The sequence below is a fragment of the Notechis scutatus genome, chromosome 1 (genome assembly GCF_049901735.1).
Source record: "Notechis scutatus isolate UNSWTSFEM ecotype Mainland chromosome 1, rNotScu1.2, whole genome shotgun sequence".
NCBI classification, from domain to species: domain Eukaryota; kingdom Metazoa; phylum Chordata; class Lepidosauria; order Squamata; family Elapidae; genus Notechis; species Notechis scutatus.
The window spans coordinates 5,676,370-5,690,088 of record NC_142009.1 but is presented as its reverse complement, the minus strand read 5'-3'; the positions used below and the strand labels follow the sequence as shown (position 1 = coordinate 5,690,088).

At 45.8% G+C, this 13,719-nt stretch overlaps 1 protein-coding gene across 1 annotated transcript in view; it reads left to right on the top strand.

Moving 5' to 3' along the window:
• Window positions 1–2,893: 2,893 nt before the first annotated feature.
• Window positions 2,894–13,719, top strand: part of LOC113431347 (multidrug and toxin extrusion protein 1-like) — a 51,329-nt gene continuing 40,503 nt past the window's right edge. Inside the window, exons 1-4 of the mRNA XM_087971523.1 lie at window positions 2,894–3,220; window positions 6,327–6,428; window positions 9,159–9,227; window positions 13,224–13,372. Of these exons, the coding sequence (XP_087827649.1) occupies window positions 3,059–3,220; window positions 6,327–6,428; window positions 9,159–9,227; window positions 13,224–13,372 (482 nt within the window). The 5' untranslated portion in view covers window positions 2,894–3,058. The remainder of the gene's footprint in view (window positions 3,221–6,326; window positions 6,429–9,158; window positions 9,228–13,223; window positions 13,373–13,719) is intronic.

The window sequence follows — 13,719 nt, the reverse complement described above, 5'->3', positions numbered from 1 at the left end:
CCTCCTCCTCCTCCTCCTCCTCCTCCTCCTCCTCCTCCTCCTCCTCCTCCTCCTCCTCCTCCTCTCTGCACACACCCCTCCCTTCTAGCACTGATGACGTCCCTTAGTTGGGTAGTGAAACGTCTGCAAGAAAACCACCCAGCTTAGAGGAGCACCAAGGATCCCACAATCTTCTTCTTCTCCTCCTCCTCCTCCTCCTCCTCCTCCTCCTCCTCCTCCTCCTCTGCACACACTCCTACCTTCTAGCACTGATGACGTCCCTTAGTTGGGTAGTGAAACGTCTGCAAGAAAACCACCCAGCTTAGAGGAGCACCAAGGATCCCACAATCTTCCTCCTCCTCCTCCCTCCTCCTCCTCCTCCTCTCTGCACACACTCCTACCTTCTAGCACTGATGACGTCCCTTAGTTGGGTAGTGAAACGTCTGCAAGAAAACCACCCAGCTTAGAGGAGCACCAAGGATCCCACAATCTTCTTCTTCCTCCTCCTCCTCCTCCTCCTCCTCCTCCTCCTCCTCCTCCTCCTCCTCCTCCTCCTCCTCCTCCTCCTCCTCCTCCTCTCTGCACACACTCCTACCTTCTAGCACTGATGACGTCCCTTAGTTGGGTAGTGAAACGTCTGCAAGAAAACCACCCAGCTTAGAGGAGCACCAAGGATCCCACAATCTTCTTCTTCCTCCTCCTCCTCCTCCTCCTCCTCCTCCTCCTCCTCCTCCTCCTCCTCCTCCTCCTCCTCCTCCCTCCTCCTCCTCTCTGCACACACTCCTACCTTCTAGCACTGATGACGTCCCTTAGTTGGGTAGTGAAACATCTGCAAGAAAACCACCCAGCTTAGAGGAGCACCAAGGATCCCATAATCTTCCTCCCTCCTCCTCCTCCTCCTCCTCCCTCTCCTCCTCCTCCCTCCTTCTCTCCTCCTCCTCCTCCTCCTCCTCCTCCTCCTCCTCCTCCTCTCCTCCTCCTCCTCCTCCTCCTCCTCCTCCTCCTCCTCCTCCTCCCTCTCTTCTTCTCCTCCTCTCTGCACACACCCCTCCCTTCTAGCACTGATGACGTCCCTTAGTTGGGTAGTGAAACATCTGCAAGAAAACCACCCAGCTTAGAGGAGCACCAAGGATCCCACAATCTTCCTCCTCCTCCTCCTCCTCCTCCTCCTCCTCCTCCTCCTCCTCCTCCTCCTCCTCCTCCTCCTCCTCCTTTTTCTCCTCCTTCTCTCTGCACACACCCTACCTTCTAGCACTGATGACGTCCCTTAGTTGGGTAGTGAAACATCTGCAAGAAAACCACCCAGCTTAGAGGAGCACCAAGGATCCCATAATCTTCCTCCTCCTCCTCCTCCTCCTCCTCCTCCTCCTCCTCCTCCTCCTCCTCCTCCTCCTCCTCCTCCTCCTCCTCCTCCTCCTCCTCCTCCTCCTCCTCCTCTTTCTCCTCCTCCTCCTCTCTGCACACACCCTCCCTTCTAGCACTGATGACGTCCCTTAGTTGGGTAGTGAAACGTCTGCAAGAAAACCACCCAGCTCAGAGGACCACCAAAGACTGCTGCACATATCCCTATTTATCACTCAAAGCCCCTCAAATTTTCAGACCTTTAAATCCAGGGTTTAAAATTGCCCATTGCTGCGGCCAATTTTATCTCTTATTTCTCAGCCAAGGAAAACCACTCAGCTCTTACGGGGAGCCGTGTTTACACTACTCTGGGCTCAACTGCCCGTCCTTTTCTTTGCTGATTTTAAAAACGTAAAATAACAGGTTTTGCTTTCCCTCGTTTCGGACATCACCCTTTTGTTTAATTTACTTCTTTAAGCAGAGAAATTATATACAGCCGGTCCTCAACTTACAACCATGGTTGTGACCAAAATGTGCTAGGTAAGGCAGTTGTTAAGTGAGTTTTCAACTTTTTTCAGTGCCTTTGCAACTTCGGTCATTAAACAAAAGGTTCTAAGTCAAGAACTATGGTTGTAAGTTTAGAACAGAATAATCTTCCTGCTTATGGAATATTGGAATGAATATTGGAATGTAGAATAGAATAGAATAGAATAGAATAGAATAGAATAGAATAGAATAGAATAGAATAGAATATTGGAATATTGGAATATTGGAATATTGGAATAAAGAATAAAATAGAATATTGGAATAAAGGAATAGAATAGAATAGAATAGAATAGAATAGAATAGAATAGAATAGAATAGAATAGAATAGAATCTATTCCATTCCATTCTAAAATTCCCATTCCCTTCCCACACCTGGAGGAAGGATACTGCAAAATCCCCATTCCCTCCCCACCACACTAGCCTGCTTTCCAGCTCTGTTCTCCTGTGAAAGGAGCAACTAAAGAAGACCCAGCCGATCAGCTGGGACTCAATGGGAGGCAGAGAAGAGATGGGGTTAGCGGAGGCAATGTCAGAGAGGTGGTATTGGCGATTCTCCTAACTACTCAAAATTTCTGCAACCAGTTCAGGAGAACCGCTCCAGAACCAACTGAATTCCACCCCTGGGCATCTTGTTTGCTGGGATGGCCTATCACCGCTGCATCTTCCATGCAAGCTGCTTCTCCATGAAGCGAAAAGCAGCTTCCCTCCACCTACCAAACACAGCTTCCCAAAATCCCTGTCCTTGCCATGAGGACCAGGACCTTGTGATAGACAACCGCTTTGCAGGCGGCATCTGCTCTTTTTGGGCCGTGCTATTTTTAATGGCCGGTACATCTGACTTGGCAGAAGTGTGGCGTTTCATAACAGCTCCTGGAACCTCATCCGTAGGTTGACCCCATGACCGTTAATCTTAGAAACATCCCAGCGGCCCAAGTCAACTTCCCACCCACGTCTATACACGTCCGAATTTCCCAACCAGTTGCTCCTCCCTGTCTTTTATTGGCTCTGGAGAGACTCCCTCGCTCGCCCTTTGCCCAAAAAGTATCGGACTGTGAAGTAGATCATTTGGAGGTACAGATCTGCTTGAAATCTGCAGCGGATAAAAACGATCTTGAGGTCAAGGCAAAGAATTTTTTTTTTTTTATCAGAAGCCTCCAGAAGACCTTCCACACACCCCCACTCCCCGCGACCTATGGATCGAGGGGCTTCAGACTTGGAAAAGCCCCCGCTTGGCCCTTCCTCCGACGGAGATGCCCAAAGTTCGGTTCTCCCCTGCGGCAGGAAATTATGTCGGTGGTTTCCTTCCAATTTCTGGGAAGAGGTGAAGAGTATTATGGTGATGGCCGGGCCGTTGGTAAGTTCTCCTTCCCTTTGCAAATTTGCAGCCCAGCAGAGATGCTCTTAAGGCAGGTTTTAAAATGCACACACACACACACACATAGAATAACAGAGTTGGAGGGGACCTCCGAGATCTTCCAGTCCAGCCCCCTGCTGAAGTGGGAGACCCATTTCTGACAAACGGTTGTCCAATCTCATCTTGACAGCCTCCAGCGATGGAGCACTGCAACATCAGTCTGAGGATCAGATGTAAGTCCATCCATCAGAATAGAATAGAATTGGAAGTGACCTTGAAAGTCTTTTAGTCCAACCCCCTTCCTCCTGTCCGGTCTCTTCTTTAAAACCTCCAGTATTGTAGCATCCACAAGTTCTGAAGGCAAGCCTGATTAATCACTGTTAGGAAATTCCTCCTTAACTCCAGGTTGCTTCTCTCCTTGATTAGTTTCCATCCATTGTTTCTTATCTTGCCTTCGGGTGCTTTGGAGAATAGCTTGACTCCTTCTTCTTTACGGCAGCCCCTGAGATATTGGAAGACTGCTATCCTGTCTTCCCTGGTCCTTCTCTTCCCTAGACTAGCCAGGCCCAGTTCCTGCAACCATTCATCGTATGTTTTAGTCTCCAGTCCCCTCATCATCCTGGTTGCTCTTCTCTGTACTCTTTCTAGAGCAGTGGTGGCTAACATTTTTGGGGCTCCTGTGCCAATGATTGTGCATGCGTTTGCACGCTCGTGTCCCAGCACCCAGAAGGCAATGTGCACAGGTCCCCCCGATGCCTCTCGCACACACCATACAACTCTGTGCACGGGTGTGCATCTCCCGCCCCGCCACATCTTTGCGTCAGATACCCGACAATCATCATGCCCACTAGAGACCTGCTCTGGGTGAGGGCTCGCATGCCAGTAGTAATGGCTCTGCGTGCTACTTCCGACATGGGTGCCATAGGTTCGCCATCATGGTTTCAGAGTCTCCACGTCTTTTTTTACATCGTGGTGACCAAAACTGGAAACAGCATTCCAAGTGTGGCCTTATCAAGGCCTTATCAAGTGGTGTTAACACTTGACGTGATCTTGATTCTCTCCCTCTGTTTATGCAGCCTAGAACTGTGTTGGCTTTTTGGGCAGCTGCAGCACACGGCTGGCTCCTCTTAAAGGCCTCCAAGATCTACCTTATTCTTTCTTGGCTTAGCCATGGTCAGCTGACTTTCATTTTCATTTTTTTTCTCTATACAGATTCTCAGTCATTCAGGTCATGGTTATCCCAAAGGTGGTTTTTTTTTTTCCCCAAGAGAAAAGGTTTTTTCTTCCTTGAAAACGTTTCGCTTCTCATCCAGGGGTGGGATTCAGCCGGCACAGAACAGTTCAGGCAAACCAGTAGCGTGAAGCGCATGCCCACCGAACCAGTTGTTACACCGGTTGAATCCCACCATTGTTCTCATCCAAAAAGTTTCTTGAGTTCTGAAGAGGGGGGTAAAAAAAAAAATCCAACAAAGTCCAGTTGTCTTTTGGAAAAAAAAAAAAAAAAGCACTTTGGGGTTTTTACTTTATTCATTTATTAAATATGCTAGCTGTTTGTGGTTTAGTGGCACTCATGCTGTCCTTGGTAACTAAACTCCAATATCTAGGGGCTGCCATCATTAGGGGATTGGACTGGAGGCTAAAACATACGAAGAACAATTGCAGGAATTGGGTATGTCTAATTGAATGAAAAGAAGGGCTGGGGACACAGTCTTCCAATATTTAAGGGGCTGCCACAAAGAAGAGGGAGCCCAGCTATTCTCCAAAGTCCAGACAAAAAGCAACAGATGAAAATGAATCAAAGAGACAAGCAACTTAGAACTAAAAAGAAACGTCCTAACGGTGAGAACAGTTAACCAGTGGAACAACTTGCCTCCAGAAGTCGTGGGTGCTACGACACTGGAGGTTTTCAAGAAGAAATTGGACAACCAATTTCCCGCCTGAGCAGGAGAGGGGGTTGGACTAGAAGACCTTCAAGGTCCCTTCTGTTACTATGTCATTCTGTTAAACTCCATTATATAGCTCAGATTTGAGGTTAGATTTCACAGCCTGAAACCTAGCCTGTTGCTCAGGCGTAAAGCAAGTATCTCCCAATCCAAACGTAGATTGATTCTGCAATCTTGGGAGAGAAATTGCAGGGAGAAAGCTGTTCTACGATGGTCACAAATGAAGAATCTTATTTGGCTGCAAAGTTTTACTTTGAGTTGCATTTTAGCCACGTTGTCAGTGAACTGCTGCTTTTTAAAAACATTTTATTGCCTTTTATTTCTTAATTATTTAAGGTTTCCTTTTGAGATTAAGAGGGAAGCAAAAGAGTTAAATTTAGGGGGATTGGAACAACCGATTCAAGCCCCAGTAATAAGCTGCATTATGGCATGAGTTTAGTCTACTACTGAGCTTTAAATGGTTTGGTTATAATACTTTAATCCGGGGTTTCTCAAACTTGGAAACTTTAAGATAAATGGACCAACTCCCAGAATTCCCAGTCAGTTTGCTGGAAGATAAGATTAGATTAGATTAACAGAGTTGGAAGGAACCTTGTAGGTCATCTAGTCCAACCCTCTGCCCAAGCAGGAGACCCTACATCATTTCTGACAGATGGCAGTCCAGTCTCTTCTTGAAAGCCTCCAGTGATGAAGTTCCTACAACTTCTGAAGGCAGCTTCTGTTCCACTGATTGATTGTCTTCCCTATCAGGAAATCTCTCCTTATTTGTAGATTGAATCTCTCTGCTTGATCTGTCTCCATCCATTATTCCTTGTCTGGCCTACAGGTGCTTTAGAAAATAGCTTGACCCTTTCCTCACTGTGGCAGCCCCTCAAAGGCTGGATACCAAAGATGGGTAGATGTCAACTCAGAATGCCAGCAGGGGAATCCTTGGTGTTGAAGTCCACCCATCTTAAACGTCGCCACAGTTGAAAAACACTGCTAATTTACAACTGAATACTAAAATTGCTATTATTGCAGCTTTTGAACCTGTTGGAAACTTAAAGATGCATGACAACAGATGTTCCAGAACTCACCTGGTAGCTTCTACTACACTTCTGGGGGGTGCTTTGAAGAGTTTCAAATCTTCACCTGTCCCCTCTTCCTCACCTTTCTCCCTTTAGACGGTGATTCAGCTCCTGGTGTTCATGATCCACGTCGTCAGTACGATCTTTTGTGGCCACATGGGCAAGGTTGAGCTGGCATCTGTCACCCTGGCCATTGCGGTGAGTTTCCTTTCCCATCAATGGTGGGATTCTACTGGTTCAGGACAGTTGGGGTGAAGCGCTAGTAAAATATGCTACCATTCAGCCGAATCGGTATTTATTTATTTATTTTCCTCCTGACAATCAGCTGTTCCAATGATCAGATGTGCCAGGATCCCCTTGCTGTCTGACTGCTTCACCCAGGAGGTTTCCCTGAGACCCAGGAGGCCCAAAAATGGAGTCCATCTCTATCTATCTATCTGTCCATCTGTCTGTCTGTCTGTCTGTCTATCTATCTATTGTATTATCTATCTATCTATCTATCTATCTATCTATCTATCTATCTACCTATCTATATCTATCGTATCATCTATCTATCTATCTATCTATCTATCTATCTATCTATCTATCTATATCTATCGTATCATCTATCTATCTACCTATCTATATCTATCGTATCATCTATCTATCTATCTATCTATCTATCTATCTATCTATCTATCTACCTACCTACCTACCTACCTACCTACCTATATCTATTGTATCATCTATCTATCTATCTATCTATCTATCTATCTATCTATCGTATCATCTATCTATCTATCTATCTATCTCTATCTATCTATCTATCTATCTATCTATCTATCTATCTATCTATCTATCTATCATCTCTCTCTCTCTCTATCTATCTATCTATCTATCTATCTATCTATATTCATCTATCTATCATCTATCTATCTATACCTCATCTATCTATCTATCTATCTATCTATCTATCTATCTATCTATCATCTATCTAACTATCTATCATTATCTATCTATCTATCTATCTATCTATCTATCTATCTATCTATCTATCTATCTATCTATCTATCTATCTATCTATCTATCTATCTATCTATCTATCTATCTATCTATCTATCTATCTATCTATCTATCTATCTATCCAGGGGTAGGATTCAAAAATTTTAACAACCGGTTCTGTGGGTGTGGCTTAGTTGGTGGGTGTGGCTTGGTGTTCATGTGACTGGCTGGGTGTGGCCAACTCAACATTACTCACATCGAGGCACGCATCTCCTCGCCTGGCCTCTCATGACTGTGGGGATGTTGCAACAGTCGTAAGTGTGAAAAATGGTCATGTCACTTTTTTCAGTGCCACTGTAACTTTGAGTGGTCACTCCACACAAGCAAAGTACCAGCAAAGGAGGGGGGAAAAAAACTCCAGAGACGTTCCAGAGACAGGAAGTCTCATCTTGCCAAGAATGTAATAAGGGTTATAGGAGAGGCAGTTTCTGTAAGCAACACCAGAATGTTTCCTTCCTGCCTTCCTTACAGGATTAGTCCAGTAATTTCTTCTAACAACCGGCTCTGTGAACTGCTTAGAATGTTAACAACTGGTTCTAGCGAATCGGTGCGAACCGGTAGAATCCCACCCCTGCATCTATCATCTATTTATCTTTCTGCCTACGTGCCTGCCTGCCTCTCTCTCTCTCTCTCTCTCTCATCTATCTATCTATCTATCTATCTATCTATCTATCTATCTATCTATCTATCTATCTATCTATCTATCTATCTATCTATCTATCTCCCTGCCTGTCTATCTATCTATCTATCTATCTATCTATCTATCTATCTATCTATCTATCTATCTATCTATCTATCTATCTATCTATCTATCTATCTATCTATCTATCATCTATCTATCTATCATCTATCTATCTATCTATCTATCTATCTATCTATCTATCTATCATCTCATTATCTGTCTATCTATCTATCTATCTATCTATCTATCTATCTATCTATCTATCTATCTATCTATCTATCTATCTATCATCTATCTATCTAATCTAATCTAATCTAATCTAATCTAATCTAATCTAATCTAATCTAATCTAATCTAATCTATCTTTCTGCCTGGCTGCCTGGCTGCCTCTCTCTCTCTCTCTCTCTCTCTCATTAGTTATTGGAATTTCTAATTTAGATCAAGGTGCTTCATTGATGATCAGCTGTACCGGGGTCCCTCTTGCTGTCTTACTGCTTCACTGAGGAGGCTTCCCTGAAGCCCAGGAGGCCCAAAAATGGAGCACAGGAGGGCGCTGCACAAAAAGAAAAGAAGCCACGCCCACCCAGTCACCTAGCCACGCCCACCTAGCCACGCCCACAGAACGGATAGTAAAAATATTTGCATCCTACCCCTGCTTTTCATGTGTTTCTCCCCACCTTCTATCTTCAGCAAGTGGTAGCTTCCAGCTGACTATTGGCTGACCTCTAAAAGCTAAACAGAGTCTCAGCCCTGGTGGGGTTGGGATGGAAGACCACAAGGAAAGCCCCACACTCACTTCTAAACACATGTCTCGTTTAGCAACAAGAAACTTTGGGCTCCATTGTGGTCGTACGTCACGGATTAAACTGTATTGTATTATTGCTATGAAGGTGTAGCTGCACTTGGAAATTAAAAGGCGACCCTGGCATTTAACATATCAATTTGGCAAAGAGTAGTAGAGCCCTCATATTGGGATTAAAGGAGGGATTAAACCTTTTAACCTATTTTATAATCTCTCTCATATGATTTTGGGTAAGAATAGCAGCAGGTACCAGGTAATCTCCAGGTTTTCTAATTTTTTTCCTCTCCTTCCTTCCTTCCTTCCTTCCTTCCTTCCTTCCTTCCTTCCTTCCTTCCTTCCTTCCTTCTTTCTTTCTTTCTTTCTTTCTTTCTTTCTTTCTTTCTTTCTTTCTTTCTGTTTTTAGGTGATCAACGTGACTGGCATTTCTATTGGTTTCGGGTTGTCCTCGGCTTGTGACACATTAATATCTCAGGTGAGTCATAATGGCAATTTTTTTTTACCAGTTGGGGCAGGTGGAGATTGGTAATTCTACGCTTTGGTCCAAGCTCGGAGCCTGCCAGATACCGAAAGGAAAAAAATGCAATTCATTTTCCTGATTTTTCTGCATGCGGGATGTTTGGAAGAGCTAAATCTGGGGTTGAGCCCCTTCGAAATCCAGAAGAGTGGAGTTTTTAAATTTTCTGAAAAAGAGATTCAGTGTTCTCTTTTGGGATTACATGACTTGAAGGGTCTCCCAAGACGGTTACATAAGAATTGCTTAACTGTGAGGTGCTTGGTGCTCTCTGAGCATAGTGGTTTTCTTGCAGATGTTTCATGACCCAACTACGTAACATTATCAGTGCTAGAAGGGAGTGGGGTTTGCAAGGAGGAGGAGGAGGAGGAGGAGGAGGAGGAGGAGGAGGAGGAGGAGGAGGAGGAGGAGGAGGAGGAGGAGGAGAAGAACTGTGGGATCCTTGGTGCTCTTTGAACTTGGTAGTTTCCTTGTAGCCATTTCATGACCCAACTAGGTAACATTATCAGTGCTAGAAGGGAGTGGGGTTTGCAAGGAGAAGGAGGAAGGGGAGGAGGAGGAGGAGGAGGAGGAGGAGGAGGAGGAGGAGAACTGCGGATCCTTGGTGCTCTTTGACCTTGGTAGTTTCCTTGCAGCCATTTCATGACCCAACTAGGTAACATTATCAGTGCTAGAAGGGAGTGGGGTTTGCAAGGAGGAGGAGGAGGAGGAGGAGGGGAGGAGGAGGAGGAGGAGGAGGAGGAGGAGGAGGAGGAGGAGGAGAGGGGAGGAGGAGGAGGAGGAGGAGGAGGGAAGAACTGTGGGATCCTTGGTGCTCTTTGAACTTGGTAGTTTCTTTGCAGCCATTTCATGACCCAACTAGGTAACATTATCAGTGCTAGAAGGGAGTGGGGTTTGCAAGGAGGAGGAGGAGGAGGAGGAGGAGGAGGAGGAGGAGGAGGAGGAGGAGGAGGAGGAGGAGAAGAACTGCGGGATCCTTGGTGCTCTTTGAACTTGGTAGTTTCCTTGTAGCCATTTCATGACCCAACTAGGTAACATTATCAGTGCTAGAAGGGAGTGGGGTTTGCAAGGAGAAGGAGGAAGGGGAGGAGGAGGAGGAGGAGGAGGAGGAGGAGGAGGAGGAGAACTGCGGGATCCTTGGTGCTCTTTGACCTTGGTAGTTTCCTTGCAGCCATTTCATGACCCAACTAGGTAACCTTATCAGTGCTAGAAGGGAGTGGGGTTTGCAAGGAGGAGGAGGAGGAGGAGGAGGAGGAGGAGGAGGAGGAGGAGGAGGAGGAGGAGGAGGAGGAGGGGGAGGAGGAGGGAGGAGGAGGAGGAGGAGAAGAACTGCGGGATCCTTGGTGCTCTTTGAACTTGGTAGTTTCTTTGCAGCCATTTCATGACCCAACTAGGTAACATTATCAGTGCTAGAAGGGAGTGGGGTTTGCAAGGAGGAGGAGGAGGAGGAGGAGGAGGAGGAGGAGGAGGAGGAGGAGGAGGAGGAGGGAGGAGAAGAACTGCGGGATCCTTGGTGCTCTTTGAACTTGGTAGTTTCCTTGTAGCCATTTCATGACCCAACTAGGTAACATTATCAGTGCTAGAAGGGAGTGGGGTTTGCAAGGAGAAGGAGGAAGGGGGAGGAGGAGGAGGAGGAGGAGGAGGAGGAGGAGGAGGAGAACTGCGGGATCCTTGGTGCTCTTTGACCTTGGTAGTTTCCTTGCAGCCATTTCATGACCCAACTAGGTAACCTTATCAGTGCTAGAAGGGAGTGGGGTTTGCAAGGAGGAGGAGGAGGAGGAGGAGGAGGAGGAGGAGGAGGAGGAGGAGGAGGAGGAGGAGGAGGAGGAGGGGGAGGAGGAGGAGGAGGAGGAGGAGGAGAACTGCGGGATCCTTGATGCTCTTTGAACTTGGTAGTTTCCTTGTAGCCATTTCATGACCCAACTAGGTAACATTATCAGTGCTAGAAGGGAGTGGGGTTTGCAAGGAGAAGGAGGAGGAGGAGGAGGAGGAGGAGGAGGAGGAGGAGGAGGAGGAGGAGGAGGAGGAGGGAGAACTGTGGGATCCTTGATGCTCTTTGAACTTGGTAGTTTCCTTGCAGCCATTTCATGACCCAACTAGGTAACATTATCAGTGCTAGAAGGGAGTGGGGTTTGCAAGGAAGAGGAGGAGGAGGAGGAGGAGGAGGAGGAGGAGGAGGAGGAGGAGGAGGAGGAGGAGGAGGGAGGAGAACTCGGATCCTTGGTGCTCTTTGACCTTGGTAGTTTCCTTGCAGCCATTTCATGACCCAACTAGGTAACATTATCAGTGCTGGAAGGGAGTGGGGTTTGCAAGGAGAGGAGGAGGAGGAAGAAGAAGAAAAGGACTGTTTGGTCCTTGGTGCTCTCTGAGCTTGGTGGTTTCCTTGCCCAACTAGGTAACATCATCAATGCTAGAAGGGAGAGAATGGGGTTTGCTTTCTGTTTATATACAATTGGCCTGCCCTGTTAGTGTTGGTGGGAGTGTTTTTGCGGTTCCTTGATAAGGTCGCTGTTCACAGGGATTCTTCAAGTTTCACTTCATGAACAGTTCATTTAGTGACCATTCGAATTAGAACAGCAGTGGGGGGGAAAAATGGCACGACCAGTTTTCACAGGAACCCCACATGGTCACGTGAGCCAAATTCACCTGCTTGGCAACTGGCTCCTATTGATGACGATTACAGGGTCCTGGGGTTGTGCGATCGCCTTTGGCAACGTTTGGCCAAGCAAAGTTATGTTACGAAGCACAGTGTTAACTAACTGCAGTGATTCACTGAACCACTGTGGCAAGAAAGGTTGTAAAATGGGGCAAAACTCACTTTAACAACTCTGCCAATTAGAAGCAGAAGTTTTGGGCTCAACTTCAGTTGTAAGTCGAGGCTACAGTAACTGTAATAAGAAAAGCAGGATATAGATAGATAGATGACAGAAAGAGATGATAGATGATGATAGATGATAGATAGATAGATAGATAGATAGATAGATAGATAGATAGATAGAGATACAGATATAGATATAGATGACACACACAGAGAGAGACAGAGAACGAGAGAGTAGATAGGTAGGTAGGTAGTAGGTAGATGAGAAAGAGTGAGATGAGAGATGAGAGAGAGATGGTAGATGATAGATACATATCTAGATGATATTTAGATTGATAGATAGATAAAGAAAGAGAGAGACAGAGAGAGATGATAGAGAGATGAGAGATATCTGTTATTTAGATTGATAGGTAGATAAAAAAGAGAGAAAGACAGAGAGAGATGATAGAATTGATAGATGAGAGATAGATAGATAGATAGATAGATAGATAGATAGATAGATAGATAGATAGATAGATTGATAGGTAGATAAAGAACGAGAGAAAGACACAGAGAGATGATAGTTGATAGAGATGATAGATGATAGATATCTAGATGATATTTAGATTGATAGGTAGATAAAGAAAGAGGGAAAGACACAGAGAGATGATAGTTGATAGAGATGATAGATGATAGATATCTAGATGATATTTAGATTGATAGGTAGATAAAGAAAGAGGGAAAGACACAGAGAGATAATAGAGTGTTGATAGAGAGATAGAGAGAGATAAATATAGATTATAGATATATTTAGATTGATAGATAAAGAGAGAGAGAGATGATAGATAGATGATAGATATGATAGAGATAGACTGAGACTGACTGATTGACAGACTGACAGATATAGACAGAGATCAAAGGGCAGCTATAGGAGAAGGACTGACAGATCCTGGAGGTGGAGTCAAAACAGGAATCAACCTACCATCCTTACATAGCCACAAACAAACCAAGTGCTGCCTTCCTTGAATCCCATTGATCTTTACATAGCTCCGGGCCGAAGCTAACCTATTGGTCCAGAAGATTCCTGTACATAGGCTTTCAGCAATAAATTCGTTTCCTTGGCCATTCACGTGTGCCTCTGGCCTTTCCCCTTCTTCCAGACTTATGGCGGGAAGAACATGAAACGGGTGGGCACCATCCTCCAACAAGGCATCCTGATTCTTCTCCTCTGCTGTTTCCCGTGCTGGGCATTTTTCATCAATACAGAACAGCTTCTGTTGCTAATCCGGCAGGATCCGGAAGTCTCCAGGTGAGAAAGGAGATCAAGGGAGGTACTAATGCCACTCTATAAAGACTTAGGAAGACCACATTTAGACTACCTCCAGAGCCACGGCCACCAAATTTTTTAACAACCAGTTCTGCGGCCGTGGCTAGGTGGGCGTGGCCATGTGACTGGGTGGGAGTGGCTTTTTTTGGCAGCACGTTCCCCTCCCTCCATTTTTTGGGGCCTTCTGGGTCTCAGGGAAGCCTCCTGAGGGGAATTTTTGCTCCCACGAGACTTCCCTGGGGCCCGGGAAGGCAAAAAACAGAGCCTCGGGGGTCCATGCAGCAGCACCCCCGCAAGGCTCTGTTTTTGGGCCTCCTGGGCCTCAGGGA